The sequence below is a fragment of the Malus domestica genome, chromosome 07 (assembly GCF_042453785.1).
Source record: "Malus domestica chromosome 07, GDT2T_hap1".
In the NCBI taxonomy this organism is placed as follows: Eukaryota; Viridiplantae; Streptophyta; class Magnoliopsida; order Rosales; family Rosaceae; genus Malus; species Malus domestica.
The window spans coordinates 35,184,514-35,210,374 of record NC_091667.1 but is presented as its reverse complement, the minus strand read 5'-3'; the positions used below and the strand labels follow the sequence as shown (position 1 = coordinate 35,210,374).

Genomic DNA, 25,861 nt, shown 5'->3' with positions numbered 1-25,861 from the left:
ATAAACTGGAATGATATATAGATTATTAAGTATTAGAATATAATGAAAACATGAGGAACAAGTACATAATGTGTGTGGTGGCTCGAGATGAAGAGGGAAGGTTTATGGCTGCGTGCAGATATAAGGTGATTGCTTCTAGTGTGGCAATGGCGGAAGCAATGGCTATATTGCAAGAATGCAAGTTGGAGAGGTATATGGGCTGGAATCATATCATCGTTGAGTATGACTCTTCGGAATCAGTCTATTGTCTTCAGGATTTGGCAACGATGGGCAGTTGAGAAGCATTCCCAATTTTAGCAAAGAGCAAAGGATTAGGGGGAGGCTTTTCATGACTGCCGCTGGTCTTGGGTTCTAAGATCGGCCAATAAGGCAACGAACCTTATGGCGTCGAGGCAAAGTAGGGAAGTATGTGATTATATCTGGTTCAACAAACCCCCATCTTCCCTTGTGCATGTTTTGTGTAATGATGGTCTTCCATGTCCCCCTTAAGTTTTAGGTGGTAGTGCGAGGAGTGAAACTTTTAGCATTAGATGAGGTGTCGAATGTACCTCCTTGCACTACTTCTTTGTAGTTGTTGTAGTTGGCTTGTTTGCCTCGGGGTAGGCTTCTTTGTAACCTTTGGCATCTTTGCCCGGATAATACATTATCTTGTTCACCCAAAAAAAAAGAAGTATTCAACAAGTCTCTTACAATTTATTAAAAAAATAAAATGTAAAATGAAAATTATTTATTTTATGTCTAAGTGAGATTCGCGACCTAGGCGAATGCCTAGATGAGACTGAGCAAGTTAAGCGGGTGCCTAAGCAGGTCCGGGTGCCTAAGCAGGTCTAGGTGCCTTTTAAAATTTTTAAACACCTAAAGATTAATCGGGATAGTGGCCAGTTGCCTAACGCCTAGGCGAGAATTTTTAGAACAGTAGTTAAACCTTTGTGTCTATATTAGGAATATCGTATTTCCACTTTATAAAAACAAAGTGTCTTTCAGTTATCTAGGTCTTCTACAACGATTTAAATGAGTTTGATAGATGGATATATAGCAATCAGACATTTTGAGTTTGATTTCTCTAACACTTTGCTACACTAGTGTAATTTCAATATATTGGTACTACACTCATGAGTTTGATATATGAACTCACGAGTCTAACATGAGTACAGTATAATAAAGACACTTATTTTTGTATCACACTTAAATTTTTGGGTCCAACATAAAAGTGTGATTCCTATATAGGTTTAATATATTGGTATCATACTCATTTTATCCGGCTTACTCAGGAAGACCTTACTAGTGGCAATTGTCTTAAGTTACTGTTGATGTGTGTTGTCAAAAGTAACGTACTTCTTGATGCATTTTTTAATACAAGTAAAACTCACATACACTAGTAAAATTCACGTATACTAAAAGATGGGTGGTGCTATTTGCACACCCATTTTACCTCCCACGTATCTCGTGAATTTTCGTCTTTTAATCTTCTTCAACTGCGAAGGGTGTACAAAAAAAAAAAGGTACGTGAATAACACCCCCCCTTAAAAAATTGCAGTGCCGACAAAATCTATCTTTGGTGAAGAATGTGATCAATGACGAACGATTCAGTGCAGCTAACCATAGAAGTTGGTTAATTTATAATTTTGTTTACAGGCCAACTTTTTCCTTGACGTGTTGCAGCATTCTTTGAACTTTGGAGTATATTACAATTTACAACTTATAAATATTATTATTTTTTGGTTCGAAAGGGAAAATTGATAATGCCCCGAGGCAGGGTTGGCTCTAAGGTTTTAGAGGTTTTGTGTGGAAGATAGTAAATAAGATCGTGTAAAAAAATTATCGCTACAAAGTTAATTTATAGGTCTATAGTTATATTGATAAGGGATCTAAATGGAGTACTATTACTTGTGTATTATAGTTGAAGATAACAAAAATCATGGAAAAAATAATAAAACACAATTTAAAGCAAAACCGGTTGAACAAAACTAAAACCATAAAAGTCGTTCCTCTTACGCATATAGAGCCATATTTCTCTTAGTTACACGCATAACCTAAAAAATTATGCAAAAACGATTTCATCTTTTACGAACCCTTTAAGATTAACGGCCCTTTGCAATAGCACTTATTGCACATGTCCAAAACCGTCACTGCTCAGAGGCAAGAAACAAACACAAGCAACTCCTTGAGAGGGGAGGGGTGGAAGTGACAGAGTGAGGACGATTGTCTTCTCTATTCTCCTCCAAGATAGTGGTCATCAACACTTCCTGGTGGGGGGGGGGGTGGGGAAGCTCTTTGGTTTTGATGAGACACATATTTAGGACATATATACTTAAATTTATAGAAAATAGAACGATACATGAAACGCATGAGATAAACAAACCGCCCTTAGTAATGATAATTGGTTGAAATTGGGTTTGATATAACTAATTTCAATGTGGGACTCACTTTTTCATCAGTTTGTTACTGAGGACTCGTTTGAAAATGCATTTAAAACGGCTGAAATCATTTTTGGTGAGAATGTTTGTGGAATCAATCCTTGGTAAAAATGCAATTGAATTCTAGAAAAACACTTAATTTGTGCTTTTTGCAGGAAGCACTTTTACTGCTTTTGGAACTCAAAAATATTTTCCCAAAACCGTTTTCAGTCAATTTAAAAGAAGTTTCAAACGAGCCATAACACACTGACTACCACTTGAGTGATATTAACGCTATATTAACACCATGTTAACTGATTAGCGTTTGAGTGCTTTTACGCAAAAATGAAGGAATGTTAATTAATGGGCCTCTTGATAAAAGTGAGCATAGGAAACAATGGGCCTATTCTAAACTCTTAGTTGAAGGCCCACTTTACCGAAATCCCATGTTGATCAAAATCCCTTCTTCCATTTCAGAATTTCTAAACCCTGAACCCCATCATCCCAGAACATCTGAAACTCTGAACCAAATCAATGGCTCTCTCCAAACCCACCTTCCTTGCCCACCTCAAAACCCTAGCAAAACCCCCAATCCGCCGCCGTTTAACGCCACCCTCCGTCATCTCCCTCCGCTTCCTCTCCTTCGCCACCCCCGAAGAAGCCGCGGCCGAACGACGCCAGCGGAAGCGCCGCCTCCGACTCGAACCCCCGCTCTCCTCCCTCCACCGCAACCAGCAACAACAACAGCAACAGTCCCCAAAACCCCAAATAAACCCTAACGCCCCGAAGCTCCCCGAACCCGTCTCGGCCCTCTCCGGCAACCGCCTCAACCTCCACAACCGCATTCTCACCCTCATCCGCCAGAATGATCTCGAGGAGGCAGCACTCTACACTCGCCACTCCATCTACTCCAACTGCCGACCCACCATTTTCACCGTCAATGCCGTGCTCACCGCTCAGCTCCGCCAGTCCAAGTACTCCGACCTCCTCACCCTCCACCGCTTCATCACTCAGGCCGGGGTTGCCCCCAATATCATCACTCACAATCTCATCTTCCAGACTTATCTGGATTGCCGAAAGCCCGATACCGCCATGGAACACTACAAGCAGCTGATCAATGACGCCCCTTTCAACCCTTCCCCAACCACTTATCGGATTTTGATCAAAGGGCTAGTGGATAACAACAAATTGGACAGGGCTATGGAGCTCAAGGAGGAAATTGATGTCAAGGGTTTCGCCCCGGACCCGGTTGTTTACCATTATTTGATGCAGGGTTGTGTAAAGAATTCGGATTCGGATGGGGTTTTCAAGCTTTTCGAGGAGCTGAAGGAGAAGTTGGGAGGGGTTGTGGAAGATGGGGTTGTGTATGGGAACTTGATGAAGGGGTATTTCATGAGGGAGATGGAGAAGGAGGCCATGGAGTGTTATGAGGAGGCTGTGGGGGAGAGTTCCAAGGTGAAGATGAGCGCGGTGGCTTATAATTCGGTTTTGGATGCATTGAGCAAGAATGGCAAGTTTGATGAGGCCTTGAGGTTGTTTGATAGGATGATCCAGGAGCATAACCCACCGAGGCGCTTGGCTGTGAATTTGGGAAGCTTTAATGTGATGGTGGACGGGTATTGCGCGCAAGGGAGGTTTAAGGATGCCATTGAGGTTTTCAGGAAGATGGGAGACTATAGGTGTAGTCCGGATACATTGTCTTTCAATAATTTGATTGATCAGTTGTGTAAGAATGGGATGCTGAGTGAAGCTGAGGAGCTTTATGGAGAAATGCCCGAGAAGGGAGTGAATCCGGATGAGTTTACATATGTCCTGTTGATGGATACTTGTTTTGAGGAGAATAGGCCAGATGATGCAGCGGAGTACTTCAGAAAAATGGTTGATGCCAAGCTGAGGCCGAACTTGGCAGTTTATAATAAGTTGGCTGACGGATTGGTTAAGGTAGGGAAAATTGATGAGGCAAAATTGTTTTTCGATTTGATGGTGAAGAAGCTCAAGATGGACATTCCGAGCTATCAGTTTATAATGAAGATGTTGAGTGATGCTGGGAAACTCGATGAGGTGTTTAATGTGGTTGATACAATGCTGGATGACGATGGGGTTGAATTCGATGAGGAGGTGCATGAGTTTGTTAAAGGGTTGCTGAGAAAGGAAGGGAGAGAGGACGAAGTTGGGAAGCTTATGGAGGAGAAAGAAAGGCAGAAGGCTGAAGCTAAGGCTAAGGAGCTGGAGGCAGCAGAAGCAGCAAAGAGAAGTGCAAGAGCTGCTGTCGCCTCCTTACTTCCATCCAAGTTGTTCGGGAATAAAGAACCCGAGACAGAGTCTGCAGAGGCCACAGAAAATGCAAGTGAGGCTGCCTCGAGTGAAGCTGCACAGACTGGTCAGGAGGAACATAGTGGAGAAGGCGAAAATTCAGCCGAGACAGAATCCAAAAGTGACGGTGCAACTGAGCAGGTATCCGCTTGAATGTAGATAACTGATGAAAATTTGTGATAAATCATTTCTTTCGGTTGGAATCAATGAGCTTTGTTATTAAGGCTTGTTGTACGAACAAATTGCTTTCATATTTTATAAGACTTGACCTGAATTGTACCGCTTGTAGAAATCTAATCGGTTCCTCGTATCATATAACTTAAAAATTAGAGATATTGCAATTGTTTCTTGATTCAAAAGCATGCTAATAGTAATGTTACAAAGCAAATTGAAAAGGAAGAAAACGCCTCTGCTTGTTATACAATTTTATTAAAGCTGAAACCTTTCCGAACTCAAGAAACCGGTTTGTTACAACGTACCAGGAACATGCTGTTACAGGTACAACAACACACGACAGTCTCAAGCAACAAACATTAAAACTTTCCAAATCATTTGTCTTAGCTACACAGGTTTGCTATGCACACCCCGGAATCCTGATTTTGCTGTTCCTTCCATATCCTCCCGGTAACTCTCAGCTTCAGCTCCTTCCTGTCGCCTCCAGAGAAGAATAGAGCCATGTTTCGTTGGATAATGAGACCATCGTGGCTATCCCTGACCTTTCGGTGGCTATCACGCACACTTCGTGGCGTCCCCTCCCATATGAGTTTCCTGCCATTGGCTCCAACCTCTAGGCTGTAGCTGTAGTTCCGGGCCTCATTCTCGTCGCCCATAAAACGTAGAAATGCCATATAAACAGGAGCCATGCCGAGCTGGAAGGCTTCAAAATGAAGGCAGAAGTATTGACCAAAACAATGGAAAACCTGATAGGAAAAGGGTTTCAGGTATTAGTATGTTGAGAAGGCAAAACATGACCGTAACACGCAGGCGGTCCTGGATAAAAGGTATTCAGTTCTACAGCAGAGATAGTTTGAATGAAGGGATGACGGACTACTGCTCATTTAACCCCATCCGCCAACACGTTACTTACCGAAACAGATTAGGTGATCAACTGCGTGCAGCCCTTCCAATGATATCAAAAGAATAGGGTTTTCACCATTTTAACTAGAACGGAAAACATCGACAAAGGCAGTAGAGGGATAAACAATAAATGAACCACAGAAATTTGCAGATCTTAATTTCACCAAGGAACAACGGAGAATATTGCACTTCACTTCAACCTAAAAGAAATACGACACTTACTGTTAGCATCCAAGTGGCATTCTCTACTTCCCGAGGATTTGACTTCACATAGCGATGGTTGAATGTGCATCCTGTGTGCATGTCCACCTTGTGATCATCCCTTAGATGGGTAACCAGGAAAGGGATATCTCCAACAACAGAGCACTCCGATCCAGCATAAGGGCAATTATACGGTCTGAAGTTGCACACCGATTCATGCTTTAGTTTGCTGTAATACGGGAATATCTCTGGGCATCCCAAGGAGTAATACTTGCAGGGTAACTCAAGTGACTCAGCCACCTTCTCCAGAGCTAAGCACCTAATATCTCCAAGCTCCTGCCTACAAGTTGGGCAACGATTATGCACCCTCGACTTACAAGTGGAACACAGTGTGTGGCCATTGTGGCACTGCAGATAAGAAAATTTCGATTTTATGTAGAACGGCTCAGCTCAAAAGAAATACAATAACAATCACACATCTCATGATATTAGCAAAGCCAATACAATATCCAATATCCACCCTTCAATAACAAGAAAACTTTCGCCAATGCAAGGTAAACTATGGTTCAGACCAAAGGAAATAAGCATGTCCAATTACGTACGTGCCAAGGAGGTCTTGGAAATAAAAAGTTTCAGCTACTTCCGATGTACACGGTACATCCTTGGTAAGGAACCCGTGTTCATTGGATTGCAACCCAATTCATGTCCTAAAGTTTTTACAAAAACAAACAAAGTGATCAACAATCTCAATGGTGCTCACTAGTTAGAAGTAGAACCATGACATTCTTCAAAAGTCCCATACGATCTTCCATATGTGGAAGATCAGGACTTCAGCATCCATTGAGCCCAGAGCTGAGTAGGACCAGGATCTTCAACAGATATAAGCTCGGAAAGATGCCCTCCCTACACAGTCATGGGCTTGCATTTGTCAAATTTGATCAATTTTTCACATTCTCTAGTTAGCACATTCCATGACTTCAACTACTAAATCAGCGTAGCTCAGTGCTCGGATCATCTATCTGAAACATTCGTCCCGAAAGATCCTCAACATAGCTAACAGTGCTCATTCATACATTCAAAACCCAATCACCATGTATCATCTATCCAAAATCCTAAAACGAATGCTGTAATCAAAGACTGGTTCCACAAACCCGATCAAACAACCGATTATCAATAGAACGAAAACGCAAACACATCAAGTTAATCAATTCACTCAAAACCCAAGTTTCCGTTTCCACTTAATAAACAGAAATGCAAGATAAAATAAAACCAAACGCAGGAAAAATAGAGAGAAAAATTACCTGATGAATTGGCGGGTACATGGAATTGGTGCAGACAGGGCATTCGAGCAGCTCGTGGACGCTGGTGGCGGGAGCGATGGAGGTGGGGCCGGCAATGGTAGCGTTGGTAGTGACATTGCTTCTGGGCTTGGAAAATTCATGGTGGTGCGGATGAGGGTGAGAATGCGGGTGCAGAGTAGTGTTATGGTGGGGATGGATCTCGTCCTCATCAAGTCCATCTGAGGACGACACACACTCGATGCTTTCCAAGTCCATCGCTCTTCCCCTCAAACACCCCCAAAAGATCGAATTTTTCACCAAACCCAATTGCAAAAATGGAAAATTATCCAAAACCCACTTAATCAAAATCCCGAAACGAACCCATAAATCGAAGAACCGATTGCTGGGTTTCTCTCAGACCTTCCTTTTTCCCTGTTATTTTCCGGGAAAATTTCAGAAGGTGGAAGAAAAAGGAGGGAGGGAGGGGGAAGATGGATTGATGGGATTCCAACCCCCTCTCTCCGAAGAAAAAGGTTTCTTTTCTTCTCCGCTCCCTCTCTCTCTCTCCTCTCTCTCTGTCTGTGTCTGAGGAGAGAGAAAAAGAGACAGATGATGGTGGCCGTTGATTCTGAAAATTAATTAAGTGGGATTTAAATCGGACGGCTATTATGGACTGTGTTAATTGTCCCAACCAAAAAGTTTCGGGCCAATTCGTTTATGATTTGATTAAAAAAATATCGTAATGACGCACATACGGTTTGGTTCTAAGCTTTGTGCCACACACGTGACACGTGGCGAATTTGCACTCTTGATTCCTTCTTACCTTGTAACCTAGTAAATCATCTTTCAAAATCAATTATTCAAGCAATCAACAAATCAAATATCGTTTAATCATTCGATTTACATTAAGTGGTGCTACACGCATCCCTTTTCACTTTTCCGCTCTTGTTAATACTTGTCTGTTTATCTTTTTCAATTCATTTGATCTGATCGACTAAAAATTATGAGAAGTGTAGAAAAGATAAATAACATGGCCTATCTATTAGTGTTTAAGTAAATAACTTGGTCTATCTGTATCCGGATTATCGTGCAACGTGCATGATAGGAACGAGAGCCGAAGGAAAAAATATAAAATGAGAAGATTTCTAGCATCCTTCTAATTTGTAAGCGAAAATAGGTATAATTTCGGATTAATTGTCTGTTTTGCATCCTCAAGCTCTATTTCTGATTACAAGTTAATGACAAATTTGTTGTGAAAAACTCCGATCAATTTCCATAGTTCTAGGTAAAGCAGAAAGTTTAGCTCAAAAATTTCTACCGAGGAGCAAGCATCCTGCTGAACAGGACTGAACCCAAAATCTTTCACACCCCTGTTAATTTCTATCCTTTTATCCTCTTCTATTGATTTGATGACGAAAATTGTTTGTTATGAGTGTGTGTGGAAAGTAAAAGCGGTGTATTAATCTAATGTTTATTATGTACAAGATTGTGAGTTGGGGACACAAAATAAGGTCCAACAAAAAATAAGTTTACATGCTAGCAACAACGGAAGAAAGCTCTGTTTCCGCCTCCGGCTCTCCGTCGGAACCCTCCTTGGCTGCAATCTGCTAGACGAGAACAAGGCGTTAGCGTATAAAAACACGTTTGGTTGTAAACTGGAAGCAGGATTTTATTGACGAATACGAAAAATACGCACCTCTACATCCTTCGGCTTATTCTGCGAAAGATAGTGATCCAATGCACCCTTGCCATAAAGGATTTTAGCTCCACATCCCTTGCCGTCCAAGCCAACGGCTTCTTCATCGATTACAACTGCGTCTATTATGTCATCGCCTGTTCTAACATCGGGAATCTGAAAAAGATACAACGAGAATTCAAGCATCTATGACATATCAAAAGACTCGCAAAGATGCAAAAGAGTTAAGGAGAAGGTGAGAGTACCTCATACATGGCGTCCATCAATATATTTTCTAAAATAGCCCGTAAGCCACGAGCCCCGGTGTTTTTTGATATTGCCTTTCTAGCAATTAATCTCAAGGCACTTTCTGTGAAATGCAGTTTGACCTGAGGGAAGTAAAGCACAAGCAATTTAGCTAAAAACCAAATGATTGCGAATCATGGAAGTGAGAGAATTGCATGGGACAACCGACTTTGTAAATCGGACATAAACAAGCAAAGATATCATTAGAGAAGTAAACAAAACCAGCATGTTGAACAAATGACCTTGAAGTCATGCCTCTATAATGTAGAGAAGAATTACTTACTCCATTCATTCGGAACATCTTTTTGTATTGTTTCCCTAGGGCATTTTTGGGCTCTGTAAGGACCTACAAAACATATTTGCCGCTAAGAAACACATGGGACAGTAGATATAACAAATAACAATAAACAAAAAAAATAAAAATAAATAAAGGGTACTTGTAAAAGCTCTAAGCACAACTAGAATAATACACCGTCATGTCGACAAAAATTAGTCATACCATACATGTTTCCTCTTAAAGGGGAAAAATATTCAAATTACTGGACGGATCAGTAAGGACTTATTCAAAGCTCATCAGCAATGTATAATATGAATAATTAGCCGTCAATCCATAAACTTGATTTCTGAGATTAAAAATGGTTGTGTAAATGACACAGATGGCGGAGCTGTTTCTACGAAAATAAAAATAATGCAACGCAAAGTATTACCTCAACCAATTGATTTTCTGTTAGTGCTGACAAACTGACAAGGATGGGAAACCGGCCAACAAATTCAGGTATCAAACCATATCGAATAAGATCACTACTTTCAACCTGTCAAAGAAACCAGTTTTCATATATTTATAGATTTCTAATGAAGAGATGAAAATAGAAGGAAGCCTATATAAACTGTTACTTGTTAATTCAAAACTGATGGGCACTTACAATCTCCAATAAGGATGATGTAACAGCAGCATCTGTAACACCACCAGTCCTCATATTTGCCCTAACGGGAGCACCAAACCCAATAGAGGAATCTTGGCGTCTGTAGGACAAACAAAAGGCATAAAAGACTTTAGAGAGAGAGAAAACCAGAAGATAGCATAATTTCAGTGTTGGGGTATAGAAGTACCTTTCTGAGATTGTTTTCTCTAAGTCAATAAAGGCACCCCCACATATGAAGAGAATATCCTTTGTGTCAATCTGTGAAGAAAGAGAATAGAATTATGAACCGATTTTCAATGATCTACCCAACCGAAAATCAGTCAAACATAATATACCAAGATATTTGCTGGGCTAAGCACTAGTTAAGTCTAAAAGAATAGCAGAATAGGCTTATTTATGATTATGATCAATATGTAATTGTATTTATGAGCTAGTGCAGTTTACAATAATATGTAGGTAACTGAGATATATATCTTCAGCCACTGAAATACCTGAATGTTTTCACCTCTAGGGTGCTTTCGAGCTCCCTTCTCAGGAACATTGACAACCTAGATCATAAGAACTCCTCAGATCAGAATACAATGAATTAAACGCGCATAGATTATAGTTGTTTAAATGAATCCAAATCATAAATGAGACATCTATGACTCTGTACAAGAATATCCCGAGATGCGTCCTGACACAGCCTTGACCAAGATGCCACCTCCATGATGCCCGCTAGCATTAGTACTAACAAATTATGTAAAATGTGCACTTACGGTCCCTTCAAGCATCTTAAGTAAAGCCTGCTGAACACCCTCTCCAGATACATCCCTACTAATATTTAGGCTCTCAGCCTGAAAAATATGAGATGTCAGTACATATAAAAGAGTAAAGCTTCTAGAGAGAGAGAGAGAGAGAGAGAGAGAGAGAGAGAGAGAGAGAGAGGAATAAAAAAACACACCTTTTTGGTAATCTTGTCAACTTCATCAATATAAACAATTCCCTGCTGTGCAGCTGTTACATTATAATCGGCAACCTGGCATTGAATACAGATGCACATTGATGAACTTGGGATTACTAAGCAATATAAGCATATAAATGCACGTTCCATGAAAAATTTCATGATACGTGGGAACTCGATAAGTAATAACACAGGTTTATGGCAAAAAAAAAAAAAAAAAAACAACTTTCAATTTCCCCACAGAATTATGGCATAAAAGAATAAAAACAGGTTTATGTTTCTCATAGGCTTTTATATATAAGTATAAAACCATAAGCAAGAAATATTTTTCAGAAATTCTTCTTGCCAGTTCCAATATTAATCACAATAAGCAGAATGCAATTAACAATGAAATGCGCATATAACACCAAAGAGAGCCCTTGATATTGAGCATAGGCTATCAAATCACAAAATTCAGATGGACGCAAATAGAATATGCTCAAGGAATTTACCGTAAGGAGTTTGTATAAAATTGATTCCACATCTTCCCCTACATATCCTGCCTGCAAGTAACAACATTGTGTCATGGCCACCATAATGACAGGAACAATGCCATTCAAATCCATATTAAACTCTTATAGTTCTCAGAACAGGCAATAGAAATTTGGAGAAGAACCTAAATAAAAAACCATGCATGTACGTTGAATATTCTAGAAACCATGAAGGCCAGTGTTTTCAAAAAACATCCAAGCTGATCATTGCATAGAGCATAGTGACTTCAAATTTAATGATATAGGAAACACCACTGAAAATTACAAATGAACTCCAATTACAAAACAACAATGAAGAGTAACAAAACTTACCTGAGTTAATGTTGTTGCATCTGCAATAACAAATGGAACATTCACAAACCGTGCCAAGGTTTTGGCGAGTAGTGTCTTCCCTGTCCTTGAAAGAGCATCAAAGAGAACAAGTGAGACCAGTAACCAAGTCAACATACTAATGAACACTTCAAAAGCAAACAATTAAATCCAAACAAGAAAGCACTAAAGACACAAAATTCCATAGATAAGATACAGACACATGCAACTTGGACATAAGGGTCTCCAGGTCTTTTGCAATCTCATCTAACCGCAACCTAACATTTTGCAATTTTAAATTTTGACACACAGAAAATCTTAGCAGTCATTCAACATTCTACCTCGTAGTGAAAATGTACATAGCAGATTCAAGAATAATTCTAAATTACCTGAGCCTGTTGGCCCCATTAGAAGAATGTTACTTTTTTCAAGCTCAACTCTATCATCATCCATTGCATCTACTTTGCCATTACTTGAATCTCCTGCAGACCTAATTTCCCAATAAGCAGCATGTTAAAAGCAGGAGCTAGCATCAGTTGGTAGGTCGGGTTATAAGTAGAAACCAAAACTAAACTGACTATAACTTTTCATGACTTCTAGTTAAAGCTAATGATATATGTTTAGTACAAATTCCCTCAAGCTACAATGCAAGCCTCGAAATGATTCTTCTTCATATAAAACATAGACTCAAACAAGATACGTATATGGATATGGAGCTGACCATTTCTGCAGGGACTCATGATATATCCTCTTATAGTGATTGTAAACAGCAACAGATAGTACCTGCATACAGAAAAGGCACACAATTTACAAGAATTGCAGAACCAAAGTTTGAGTCTTAAAGAAAATTGTTTTCAAGAAATGGTCTTAAGAAATGTTTTGAGAAATAATAAAAAATTTCGAATAGAATACCAAACAGGCCATAAACTTTTCAGATATCTCAACTCCAAAAAACAAACAAAAAAGGCAATGTAAAAACTCACCTTCTTGGCTTTCTCTTGCCCAATTACAAACTTGTCAAGCCCTTGACAAATTTCCTTCGGTGTAGGAAAATTTCTCCCCAAATTGGAACCACCCCAATTCTCATCCTTCGAATTCGAATCGAACCCACCTCCCGAACCAGGGTTCGGACCGCCTCCACCGCCTCCCCCACGAACCAAATTCGAGCCCGGAGCGGCCCGAACCACAATTCCATCACCGGACCACACCTCCGGCGGGTCCCCCTGAGACGACATAACACCGTTACACCTGCTGCTGCTCAACTTTCGTCCCCAATTCTTATCACTATTCTTGCTGGCTCTCCGGGAAGCTCTAGGGTGATCGAAAATCTGCGAACCCTTTTCGACAAAGTTGCCGCCGAGCAACACCGGCTTGAAGGAAGTGAAGTGGTAGGGCGTGTTCATGAACAAGTCGTCGCTCTTGGTGCGGTGGGCATAGTGAGAGCTGGCCACCCGGCCGGAGTGCATGTAATTGAAGACGAAGTACCTGAATTGGGAGGCGGCGGACGACGCCGTGTCTCTGGAGGGCTTCGATCTGAGCGCCGCGGCCATTGCGGGCGAGAGGACTTTTCCGGGAAAATGAAGGGAAATGAAAGAAAACGAGGGAAAATTAGGATCGAAGCATGGATTTTTTGGGTGAAAAATGAAAGCTTGAAGAGTGGTTTGGGAAATTTGGGGGTGAATTCAAATGGGTTTATCTGAGATTTTGGGAAGAGTGTACGGTGAGGGAATTTTGATGGTGAAATTGGAAATTGAAATTTGGAAGAAGAGAACAAAGGAAAGTAGAGAGATTTGATAGTAACTTGCAAGAAAGACAACGAAAATATCTGAATTTACAGAACAGGGCTTTGAAAAAACGCTTTTAGCGAAAATATTTCTTATAAGAAATGTTTTAAGTGTTTTTTCATGATTCACTTTCATTTTCATTAAAGATTGACTTTTAAAATATTTTCACAAAAACGCTTTCAGTTATTTTAAAAATAATTTCAAACGAACCCTTAAATTGAGTTATTTCGTGTTATAAATTTCAATACATCTATAAAGATAAAAATGTTATTTAACTTGGATAGAATTGTACCGTAATATAACCGTCCACGTTTACTTGCTTGAAAGGAGAAAGTTTTGAGGGGCTTATTTACAAAAAAAAAAAAAAAAAAAAAAAAAAAAAAAAGCTCTAAACGTTATCATTTAAAACTTTACATGAAATGGTTGTCTCTACAACGCAACATCTAAGAAGGCAAAGATTACACGAAAATGAATGAAGATTATGACCCAAAGAAACCAATGACCACTTCTCTACAAGCCCTTGCGTTGAGCTTCATAATCCTAAAACTCTACAAGCACTTGACCTTCATCTCCGACCGGCACTTCCGATTGGAACGGCTGCTCCTCCTAAGCTCCCACGCCCCATACTGTTTGGTACGTGGGACGGGACGGAACGAAGTAGGACTAAGCGTTTCATCCCACGTTTAGTGCGCCTAAAACTGGTGGAACAGTTCCACGGGACGAATTTTGAGTGAATTTTCGTTCCGCCTCACCTCCTAGAACGACTCGTTCCACATCTATGGAACACAAAATTATAATCTCTTCATCTCCTTCTTCTTCCTCCTTGTTTCCATCCAAGGCATCTTTGCTCCCTCTCAATTCCGTCCCGTCTCGTCTTGTCCTTTTGCATACCAAACGATCCCAATGAACTGCAGAATTGCCGGAAACAATCAGAATCCGTGAACAGAAAACAAGAACTATAATCACGAGACTATTATTTTTCGACATTAGACAATGAAGTCCTCCGGAGAAAGATCACTCATTCATTTGTCGACGTTAGATTTTCGGCTTCATTTATAGCATCACTCGCGGCGTAGAGCGCCATCATCTTCTCCTGAAAGCAGCAAAATCATTCAGCGCAATAGACAACTCCAGACATGCCACATTCTTGCCTCTGTGCAGGTATAATTCTTACTGATGTATAGAAACATAGACGTTTGCTGCAACGAGACATAATACGTAAATCATATAATCATGTTGCTGCATGTATGCATGCAAAACGAATAATTTAAAGGAAAACTAAATAAAAAAGCTTTAAAATTTTGAGTTTTAATCAAAATGACAAAAATGTGTTGTAAGTTAATAGTATCAGGAGTAACTTTTTAGAGTAAACATATATTTTTCGTTAAAAGTAAACAAAATCGGAAGTGTTTCGTTAAAACCCTCATAATTTAACCTATTATTACGATCAGATTGTTCGGGATGCAAGACCACCTAACGATGAGCTCCAGGACCAATCCAAATTAACACTAACCTCCAAGTTATCTTCCTTGGATCTGTGTTTTTTCCGGAAGCAAAGCGAAACTCCTCTGTTAATCCGATGCATATATTCTTGAATATTTTCGGGGGAAACAAAATCGAGGGCCACTTAGTGCATGACTGAGAGAAAAGAAAATGAGAACTGTTAAACTAAAAAGATTACGTAAATACTGATAAATTAGCACTGCTAAAGAAAGGAAGTGAAAATTGGCACATCGATGGGACGAAACCTCACCCTCATATTTCTCACTTGATGCGGGCATCCAGCAGGAATGAAAATGTGGGGGTGGAACCATCCCGGTGATCTTTCGATTATAATTTGGTTTTGAACTTGTCATTTAAGAGTCAAATTCATGAACTCGGGTTGGTAGAAGTTAATGTACGAAAATGTGTAACGTCATGGAGAAAATTGTATCAATGACATTGCATTATTGATCTGAAATGTTAGAATTTTAATACATGGTACAACCTGAACTAAGCTCACATGCGGCTATGGGTATGGTTAACCGTTTATAAACGATTATGGATATGGATATAACTGTTTAGACAATTACCCAACGGATAAACAGTTATGCGAGTATGAGCATAAACGGTTACCTGCCGATCATAACCGTTGCCCATCCCTACGGTAACCAATGGTCCCGCACTCTCTTGTCAATCCAGACAGCCAGCAACCAGATGAAGATTGAAGTCCTTCAGTAATTCAATATAAAATGGTATATGACTAGTTGGTGTTTAACGGCATCTCATGTTCGACTTATTTGGATATGAGAATGATATATGTTTATAATAAGTTTGATATTAATGTCTTGTTATGGGTGAGTTAACGACTTGTTGTCAAAATAACTTTGTAAATATCATAAATAATTTAACAAAAAATGACACCACAACCTTCTCTTGTATTGAAACTTTTTCTTTTTTTTCCTTATTCAACAAAGGAGATATTTTATTTTTTATACTCAACTTTTTTTTTTTAATGTTATTAGTACTCTAGAAAAAGGCATCTCACACTTCTTCTGTATGCAAACTCTCTTTTATAAAAGTATAAGTAGCGCGTAATGACTTTATGTGCGTACCAATAACAACTCCTTCATTCCTTTCTCTCTTTTTTTTTTTTTTGTCATTTTTTATTTTTAGATGAATGTGTATGATAGAGATTTGAGAGGGTTGGTTCAATTTTTTTTTTGTTTAGTGATATTTGCATTTCTCAGTAAGATGTTTTAGGTTTGAATTTCAAAAATAATAAGTTCACAACCAATTTATTTTTCCACCGCCTTAATATAAATATATTAATGTATCAAAATGAAAGGCCAAATACCCATCTGACCAAAATGTTTCCCCACGAATTATGTCCATGATGAGACATGCTTAATTAAAAATCAGGTCCTTAAAATTCTCTTAGGAGGAAAGGGAATTATCAACTAACTCTTAATTTAGTAATATCTGTTTTTCAGTGTTAAAATATGTAAAAAAAAAAAAAAAAAGTGAAATACTCAATGTACTGTATACATTTGCTTCACCGGTGTGGCATGTTTTGCTTCTGCTGTAATTTTGAGGTTTAAAAGGGAAGATCACCTCAAATTTGAAAGAGGTAATATATATTTAGCCCTTAATTTCTCTAATGTTGAATTCAAGACGTGTCTTCCTCTCATTTATGACATTTACATTTAACTCATGTAAATTTTAGATCTTTAAAGGGCAAAAGATTGTTTACTACTTTCATGTTTCATGGTTTTCAACATTTAGTACATCAATTTTTTTTCGTCCCAGAGTCATACCTAAAGTGTTAATTTTGGGACAGTCTCATACATCCGTTAGTCAAACTGTTAAATTTGTCGTTAACTGATGACGTGGCGCCCATGTAGACAATGACTAGGCACCATGTGTCATTAAAAAAAATTAAAAATATTAAACTATTAAAATAATTAATTATTTAAAAAAAAAAAAAAAAACCAGATTTGTCTTCCCCACCCCAACCCCCCCCCCTTTTCCCTCTCTTCTTCCGTGTTTGCTTGCTTTCTTCCCAGGTCCTGTGCTTGCTTCCATTCCTAACCCCACAAACATGGAGAAAGGAAGACCCATCCCCACCATCGTCCGAGCACTTTTCTCCCTTCGCCGGAGACCTCGTCGCCTCCATCCTTGATCTGGAAATATACGACTTCTCTATCTCTCTCTCTCCCTCCCTCTCCCTCTCTCTCCCTCCCTCCATCCTTGATCTGGAAATATTGCTGTGATTTTGGGGATGGGTCTTCCTTTCTCCATGTTTGTGGGAGATATCAACGGTGCCTTCACGGCTGTAGCCTTCTCCGCCATCGCCACCCCCAGATCCGCGGACTGAGCCTCATTGACGGCGGCGAAAGTTATAGTTTTGATTAGCTTTTATAGATCTTTAGTGCTGTGAAAGTAATAGTTTTGATTAGCTTTTGTGATTGAATTTTGGTTGAATTCGAAAACCTATATGGAAAATGTGCTGATTTTTTGTTTTTGTTGCGTATTTTATCTTCTGGGTTCTTCCAGATCTGACTCAAACATTGAAGCATGGACGTTTCTCGTCGATTTACGATCTTGGTTTTTACCATTTTGTTGATTTTTGAATCCGGGTTGGACTTGTGTGTGAAGCATCACAGGCTGGAGACGTTGAAGGTTTTGGTGGAATGTACAGAGAGAGGGAATTGAAGGTGGGTGTGCGGAGTGGGTGTGCAGAGGAGAGAAAGGGAGGGAACTTTCGGGTCTAAAGCTTTCGAATGATCTGTTATTTGCATATACGGTAGCTTATTGTGTTGTTTTGAACTTAACAGCCAAATAAAAAATTGTTTCGCCTTCACTCATAGGATATGAAATCAAGAGTCTTGATTGTTTCACAAGGTTAGATGATGAAGGACAAGCACATCTCAAGGGGATCACCAACTGAAGCTTATCAGTAAGCCTCCACGGCGAAACTCTCGGATTGTTCTCTCGAATAGCTCTGCAGGTCGTCAAGCCCGCTAGCAATGCCGTAAAAGCTCTCTCCTTTTCACACTACTAGTCCTGTCAACTCGGCGTGAAAAACACCATCGGGGGTTGAGGTATGAGAGGTGCGAGAGAAAGAGTGTTGGGGGGTGGGAGAATGGGTGGGTGATAGGAGGGTGGGAGGCTGGGCACGGGTGGGATTTGGGGAAGACAAAGGGGTGGGTGATGGGAGGCTGGGCACGGGTTAGATTTGGGGAAGAAGGGGTTTTTTTTTTTTTTTTTAATTATTTAAATTAATTAATTTTATTTTATAAATAATTTATTTTTAATTTCCACGTGGATGACACATGGTGCCCAGTCATTGCCCACATGGGCGCCACATCATCTGTTAACGACAGACTTAACAGTTTGACTAACATATGTATGAGATTGTTCCAAAATTAACACTTTAGGTATGATTCTGGGATGAAAAAAATTTGATGTACTAAATGTTGAAAACCACGAAACTTGAGGGTAGTAAACAATCTTTTGCCCATCTTTAAAATACATGTGCACACTTGGTTTAATTGCTTGCAATGATGATTACAATGATAAATGTGAAACATGTATTCAAGCAAAAATGACTAAGAAACATTTTCCAACTGCCGAAAGAAATAAAAATTTATTAGACTTAATACATTCTGACATATGTGAATTTAATGGTGTTTTAACAAGAGAAGTAAAAAGATATTTTATCACATTTATAGATGATTATTCTAAGTTCATTTATGTTTATTTATTGTCTAATAAAGATCAAATCTATGTGGAGCTCGTGTACTTATACGGCCACATCTGATCAGCTCAAAACATTTCATTTTTCATTTGTTTATTTTTTTGTTCTGACAAGTCAGATGTTTATTCGTTGTGATTCGTCGGACTGGAATCTTTGACGTCATGCTGCTGTCCTTTGTCACTTAGAAAACAGCTAAGTAATAAAATAGTAGGCGTTATTGACAACAAGGTTCTATGGTCTAGTGGTCAGGACATTGGACTCTGAATCCAGTAACCCGAGTTCAAATCTCGGTAGAACCTTTCAAACAATCTTTTTTGTTTTTTGTTTTTTTTTTAATTTTTAGATTTGGCCACCATGTGTGTACTGTACACAATTACCACTGTTTCACTTTTTCGGATGTCGGAGAAATTTTTTATTGTGACGAAAAAATATAAATGGTACACCACATGTTTTTATATAAATGATAGAAAATTTTATTTTTTAAATTATTAACTTTTTAATACACATCACATTGAAAAATCTCTTGTCCATCAGCTCGTGAATTGACACGAACACGAGACATATAGAAAGATAAATCCAAACACAACCCATTGCAACAACCAAAGAAAACCGATTCTTTTATTTGGTCAGCTATTGGAATTGCAATTCTCAAAATATATACCTCAGTTCCAACACCGGCTTGATCCAACTGGTGATTTATGAACTTAAACGGGAAAAAGTTGCAGGAAAAGATGTTACACCTTGTGATCAATGAGGTTTTAAAAGTAAAACAAAAGCCAACAGAACAAAAAGCCGGCATTCATACACCGATGATTCGGACACATCTATCTTCTAGTAGCTCTAGCAAACATTCAACACGCAGGCAAAAACTACACCACCATCGTTGTCACAGACACGATCAGTCCTTGGCTTTCTCTTCTTCCTTCATCTTCTTCTCCCACTTACGCTTCTTGAAATCGGCCAGCATTTGCGGCATCTTCGCCATCAGCCTCTCAGTGTTCTCCCGCTTCTCCTTAGCTATCCTGTCAACCTTGTGCCCTTTCCTCTTGGTTTTCATTTCTTTTCTCGCCGGGTCATATGGCCAGTCCTCTCCCGCAAGGAGGACTTCCCTTCGAATTTTAGCTCGATGACGAGCACTGATTCCAAGCGGCTTCCATGCCCCTAGATGCCAGTAGCCCCACACGCCCTTGGATAGCTCGGTTCTGTATTTAGTCAACTTCTCACGCCACGGGTACTGGTACTCTGCAATTGTCTTTGCCACAGATTTTGCAGCTTGGCCAGCCATTTTTTATACTCTTTGAGGTTCTCTGTCAAACCACAGAAGAAGTAAAGGAAATTAATGACTCAAATCCTAAATACCGACAGAATGATAATCGATGACGCCACTAAATTTCTCCATATTATAATGAATCATGTACATCCTAAAGATGCAATGTGTCCTAATAGAGTGACCGTACACCTAAACCCGCTAAGCCTTCGTTGGACAGATTACCTAATACAGTGACGGCGCTAGGTTTAGGATATTCAAGAGTTGCAAAACATGAAATGTATCAGAAACTACGAAACATTCGAAACCCATATTTTCTAGGTGAAAATGAACAAGCACTCAGAACCGAAATTCCTTAACAACGATGTTGAAGCCGCAGTCTATACTGTAAATCCAAAATCACCGAAAACAGGAGAAACGAAAGAGCCTCAACAAAACCCAAACAACAGACATATTCTTTCTTCCTAAACCCTAAAAACAACCATTTTCTTCGCCTTCCTCTACCTTTTGTATACAATCCCAGAAAGAAACTATACAAAACAACCAACTCAGTAATTTACAGTAAAGTTAACTGCTTTTTACATTTGTAAAACGCAAGGGAACCTGCAGCTGCAACATTAATCCAAATCTTCCCTTTCATCATCTTTGAAAATCCAATTTAATTTAATTAACAACAATATCCACAATGGCAGTTAGGGTTTTTCTGCAAGCTTGAAATTTGACAGCAGAAATAAATTAAATCAAAGGTAATGGTGATTGTTTCCGTATGTTAAAACCCTAAATCAAATCAAAGGTACCCACATCTTCGATCGCGAATCAAATTACAAATCAAAACCGAGAGAAATTTCTAGAGAGAGAGAGAGAGTAAATACCTGATCTGGGCGCCGGCGGATTTAGAGAGAGAAAGTGGGACGGTGGCGGGGGATTGAAGTTGGAAACGAAGAGTGAGGAGCGAAGAAGACGAGAGAAGTGGATTTTGCTTTTGCCTGTTCCTTCAAGTCGCAGCAGCACGAAAAGGTAATGGGCTTTTTTCTTATGGGCCTCAAGGTTTATAGTGGTGGGCTGGGAAAGTTAATGGGCTAAGGAGTACAGGAATCCGGTTGGGCCATAGGGTCAAGTCAAAACCCGATTTCTATTTTCTGTCATAAGCCCGTTTGTAAGTGGCTGATAGAATAACGCATAACTTTACAATAACAGTGCGTGATTAACTTGAAACAACGCTTGACCGAAGATAAAATATTATAACCGGTGAGTGTGTGACTGGCTTGAGATACCGCCAGAGAGAGAGAGAGAGAGAGAGAGAGAGAGAGAGAGAGAGAGAGAGAGAGAGAGGGGTTGTGTTTGTATGGAAAAATGATGCATACACTTCTATCACAAAGTCACAAGCATTTGAGCAGAGGACAAACAAATAAAAAAAATCCTCAATCTAATTCTGCTTCTACGAAGCCCTAAACTTCAACAAGCGAGCCCCCTCACTAGACTCAATGAATATGCGTTTTCTCACTACAATTTCTCTGGCTTTCTAGAGCAGAGATGAAAAATTGATCCTCCGCCGGACGCTCAACTGGACAAAGGTCAGAAGGCTCTCCCTTCTGTTCGGTTGGATGGTTTCTCGCTCCTTCGATGTACTCTTCAGTTGTCACCTCGGGGTCATTCTGCTTTGCGACGCGTAAATTTGATGCTGCAATGATAAAGGCCGCAATCAAAGCTCATTTACAAAGGAAGGAAAATAAAACAAAATTAAAGAGACGATGAACTACTCAACATGAGCTCCTGTCTAGTGGAATAGCAGGTTGAATGATTTACTTCAGCATCCACAATTTATGAAACTATTTTCCCTAATGTTCCCACAATAATGGAATAAAAACGTATTTAACACTGCCGAAGGACTGAATGAAAAAGGGTCCTAGGATCCAGCATTAGTCTAATCATTTCTTTTTATTGGGTTGCTGCCGGAAACTGAAGGCACATTGCAGGTTACTTTTACGACTGTACTGCAATTTATTGTTAGTTAAGGTATGTGATGGGTGTTACCTGAGTTACATATGATGAGCTATCAGCCAGGAACTGGAGGAAATCTTGCTTCTTTCTGTCAAAATTGAACTTTGCGTTGTCCAATAATGATTGTTCTCTCTTCATATCTTCCTGCATTTTGTCCTTTTTCCACTTCAACTCATTGATTTGTCTTTCAGACTCCAGATAGTTTTCAGGTAGGCCTGATGTTGCTGATACTTTAGGGAATCTCACATCTACATCTTCCCTAACATCACAGAGGTTTAAAAACTAAGATGTTAGCAGCAAAGAAGATCCCTGTTAGTATTAACAAATGACGATAACATCGAAGACAGTTCAAAAGTTTAATTTCCAATTTCATTTAGTTTCTTACCAGTTGCCAAGAGAAAACACACCAGTTGACCTAATAATCCCGCCATCTAATGAAATGGCTCCATCACTTATACAAGGAAGAGCAGGAACCATATCTGCCCTTGTTTTATATACTTGCAAGCGACCAAAGAGGTTATAAAATAGAGTTGCTCTTAGTCCGTGCCCATTGGCTGTGAGACAATATAAGTTTGCGCTATCCACATTAATCATATTTACAGCATAACCAAGAAAGCCGGGTGGACACTCCCCATTAGCTAACCTAGGTTTTAGAAGATCAAGCCTCATCTGTGGGTCATCAGGCACAGACGCACCAACATATGGTCTGCAGAAGAACAAAACAGATTTTGAGTGCATAGTCGATATAGTAAAGTTTACAAATCAATACTTGTTCATATTGCTTGAAGGTATGACAGCATATAGGATACATACCTTAGATTTTCAAGGCAGATGACCTGAAACCGGCCTTCCAATGTCCTACCAATAGACGAGCCAAGTCCATGGAGACCAGCAGTTTTCTTTATGCAGCCTTCATTCTCATACACTTCTAGAGCTTTAACACCCTCATAAGTCTTACAGACAATTGCCAACATAGTCTCGATCCCTAAGTACTCTGAAAAAATCCTGCACATTCCAAATAAGCTGAATGAAAACTAGGTCCAGTATAGTTATAGGCCTAGATAGATAGGGGCAAAAGGGAGAGCTGGAGAGGGGGTTGATTAGAAATATTTTCACGGCCAGGTGTTACCAATGTACTCATTCCAAACTACAACAACATATCTATTGCAGTACAATGTCGCCTAAACTCACCCTTCACTTTCCAAAACCAATGGAAAATGCACAGAAAATCACAGATACAACCACTTATGTGGTCATATGACTAAAGTTCAATTCCACAACTTGAGAAATAAGTAAACAACAAACAATATGGAACTCTGACCTGCTAAGATTATCATCCTCTACTTTGCCAAGCAAACCAACAATACCCATGACATCCTTGATCGGGGGAAAAAGGGCAACCTGAGTACCATGACGAGTTTTCAACTGCCATAAAATGCCTGCGGCAGACTTCTCATGCTGAAGAATCTTTTCAGTGGTTTCTTCCTCACTTTTACGGCGGGAATGGTCATCATCTTCGATTTTAGGAGTGCTTGAGGAGTGATACTTGCCTAGAATAACTGAAAGGAAATGATTCGGTAGATAAATTATGGAAACAAAGAAAAAAGTGCCCAAAAAAATATTGCAAATCATGTGCTTAGATATTTATTAACTTTTTAGTTCACTTGATTGAACTAGATTTATGACATCACCAATGAAATGCAGATAGTGGAGGAGGCAGAAGAAGAATATATCATACCTTGCAAATCGAGAATAGAGTCATCTAGTTTGTGCTTCTGAGACTTTAGCAGTTTTATGTTGTCCTCATGCTGTTTAATTTTCATTCCCATCATTTGTAAATCATCTTGAAGTTTCTGTATAGATTAGTTCCTTGAAAAGTCAGTTAGTTTGATCCGTCCTGGCTCAAAATAGGATCCTCCACAATAATTTCAATAATCATGAATAACAAAAAGATTGAAATGCTACAATTTTGTTATGATGAATTAATTACCTCAAATGGAAATGCATGGTGAAATATCAACTGTACATTACCAAAATGCACGGTAAATCAAAATATAAAGGCTCTCAAAAATAGGTTCTTGTACAACCTTAGTGTAGTAGATGATGGATTCTGCTTGTGAGAAGCCTCCATTTTTCACCTCTTCCTGAACAACTACACTAGTTTCTTGTTTATCTACTTGCATCATAGCTGTAGGATCTTGAACAGCCAATGGCTGGGGCTGATCTGGAACCTGCAAAAGAATGATTAAATGGCATCAATACTACAAAAAGGACCAAAATGCATGTACACAGACTATGCAAACTGTTCAATAAGTTTGACGTTGGGCACGAAATAATGAGCACAACTTAGAAGTGATCTCCGCTCACCAATAATTCATGGAAGTACAAATTAGTTTCTAAAAGCACATGGCTTTCTAAAGCTAAATATGTTTCTTTACCAACAAGAAAAGCGTGTAAACAATATCGACTCGCCACAGCAGCAGGCACATACACATTTCTGTGCCACAGTTTCTTAAATTAACGGCAGTATCTACAACGAAAACTAAATCAACCAGAAATTTGTTCTAGAACACTAATGCCTCGACACCGGAAAAGAATTACACAATCCAAGACCGAAGTTTCGGACTACAAATCGCAATCGCCTCTAAAGGGTCAATTCTAAAACTTAATTCAAGCAATTACAAGCACCACTTTCCCCAGAAAACTGCCAAGGACGAAAATGCAAAGATGCATGCTGATTTTCCATGCTTTCTTTTTCCTCGTGGAAACTTACAGCAACGGAAAGTTTAAAAATTGAGAGAATTAACTAAACCCAGTTACCAAAAAGATCTTAAGAACCAAAGAATTGCATTGAGCACACAACTGAGGTTTAAATTTTTGGCATTCGAAGCGGGAAAAATCAATGGCGAAGAGAAAAACGACATGCATTTGACTTACCACAGCTAATTCTATGCTGGGCGTTTGACTAGCTATCAAGAGAGGAGAAAAGAAGAGAAAATTTTGAAACTTTACAACCTAAGATGGGTACCCAGTTATTTTCTTGCATTTTCTCGGCTGCCAAACAGAGGGCAGTGAGTGAAAATTTGAGAAGGGGGGCTCACCTGGTTGCTGGGGTGGAACATCTTCCGAGTTGACTCAGTGCTCTCGCCGGTGGCTCTCTCTCACTGAGTCACTCTCTCTCTCTCTCTCTCTCTCTCCAACTGCAACTGTTCTTGTGGTTGTTGAGAACCTCAAATTTCATTGACCTCCCTGTGGTTTTCTGAGCTAAAACGTTGGGCCTTATTCTCCGAGCGGAAATGAGGACCGTTGGATCAAATATGATCCATGGGGATAGTTGGGCCCATATGATCCAAGGGCCGTAACTTCATCACTTACGAGTAAAGTGGATCTCTTTTAATTTTTTATTTGTCTTTACTCTTCAGTTTATTTTTACTAAGATTATAAAATATTTTCATATGCAAATCGAATTTTTTGTGGAACTAATTTATGGGATATATATATAGGAGTGGATTCACGGTACCATTTTTTTTACACAATTTTTTACATATGTTTTTTGTGGGCACACTTCGTGATGTATTTCAAGCATCTGAGCAATTAATCTTTTAGGTTTTTTTTTT

At 39.4% G+C, this 25,861-nt stretch overlaps 5 protein-coding genes and 1 non-coding gene across 6 annotated transcripts; 2 read left to right on the top strand and 4 right to left on the bottom strand.

The window, feature by feature from the left end:
• The first annotated feature begins 2,837 nt into the window (after nucleotides 1–2,837).
• Nucleotides 2,838–4,993, top strand: LOC103439870 (pentatricopeptide repeat-containing protein At3g49240, mitochondrial-like). Its single transcript, XM_008378496.4, has one exon. It carries the CDS (start codon nucleotides 2,931–2,933, stop codon nucleotides 4,860–4,862), a length of 1,932 nt encoding a protein of 643 aa, XP_008376718.1. The 5' UTR covers nucleotides 2,838–2,930; the 3' UTR covers nucleotides 4,863–4,993.
• A 104-nt stretch (nucleotides 4,994–5,097) lies between these two features.
• Nucleotides 5,098–7,995, bottom strand: LOC103439869 (E3 ubiquitin-protein ligase SINAT5-like). Its single transcript, XM_008378495.4, has 3 exons — nucleotides 7,289–7,995; nucleotides 6,009–6,395; nucleotides 5,098–5,629 (listed from the first exon to the last, which is right to left on the bottom strand). Exons 1-3 carry the CDS (start codon nucleotides 7,541–7,543, stop codon nucleotides 5,267–5,269), a joined length of 1,005 nt encoding a protein of 334 aa, XP_008376717.1. The 5' UTR covers nucleotides 7,544–7,995; the 3' UTR covers nucleotides 5,098–5,266.
• A 713-nt stretch (nucleotides 7,996–8,708) lies between these two features.
• Nucleotides 8,709–13,776, bottom strand: LOC103439868 (CLP protease regulatory subunit CLPX1, mitochondrial-like). The gene is made up of 15 exons (XM_008378494.4): nucleotides 12,937–13,776; nucleotides 12,675–12,736; nucleotides 12,343–12,443; nucleotides 11,957–12,036; nucleotides 11,606–11,656; nucleotides 11,115–11,189; nucleotides 10,930–11,007; nucleotides 10,663–10,719; nucleotides 10,359–10,429; nucleotides 10,172–10,271; nucleotides 9,956–10,060; nucleotides 9,532–9,594; nucleotides 9,209–9,331; nucleotides 8,964–9,119; nucleotides 8,709–8,871 (listed from the first exon to the last, which is right to left on the bottom strand). The coding sequence occupies exons 1-15, from the start codon at nucleotides 13,501–13,503 to the stop codon at nucleotides 8,797–8,799; spliced, it is 1,764 nt and encodes a 587-aa protein (XP_008376716.1). The 5' UTR covers nucleotides 13,504–13,776; the 3' UTR covers nucleotides 8,709–8,796.
• A 5,427-nt stretch (nucleotides 13,777–19,203) lies between these two features.
• Nucleotides 19,204–19,275, top strand: TRNAQ-CUG (transfer RNA glutamine (anticodon CUG)). Its single transcript has one exon. It is a non-coding gene; the product is annotated as a tRNA-Gln (tRNA).
• A 380-nt stretch (nucleotides 19,276–19,655) lies between these two features.
• On the bottom strand, nucleotides 19,656–21,266 carry LOC103439866 (uncharacterized). The gene is made up of 2 exons (XM_008378491.4): nucleotides 21,116–21,266; nucleotides 19,656–20,283 (listed from the first exon to the last, which is right to left on the bottom strand). Exon 2 carries the CDS (start codon nucleotides 20,259–20,261, stop codon nucleotides 19,875–19,877), a length of 387 nt encoding a protein of 128 aa, XP_008376713.1. The 5' UTR covers nucleotides 20,262–20,283; nucleotides 21,116–21,266; the 3' UTR covers nucleotides 19,656–19,874.
• Nucleotides 21,267–21,578: 312 nt separating this feature from the next.
• Nucleotides 21,579–25,504, bottom strand: LOC103439867 (protein DEFECTIVE IN MERISTEM SILENCING 3). Its single transcript, XM_008378492.4, has 8 exons — nucleotides 25,346–25,504; nucleotides 24,332–24,475; nucleotides 23,983–24,097; nucleotides 23,566–23,803; nucleotides 23,058–23,249; nucleotides 22,630–22,950; nucleotides 22,278–22,503; nucleotides 21,579–21,924 (listed from the first exon to the last, which is right to left on the bottom strand). The coding sequence occupies exons 1-8, from the start codon at nucleotides 25,364–25,366 to the stop codon at nucleotides 21,883–21,885; spliced, it is 1,299 nt and encodes a 432-aa protein (XP_008376714.1). The 5' UTR covers nucleotides 25,367–25,504; the 3' UTR covers nucleotides 21,579–21,882.
• Nucleotides 25,505–25,861: the final 357 nt, after the last annotated feature.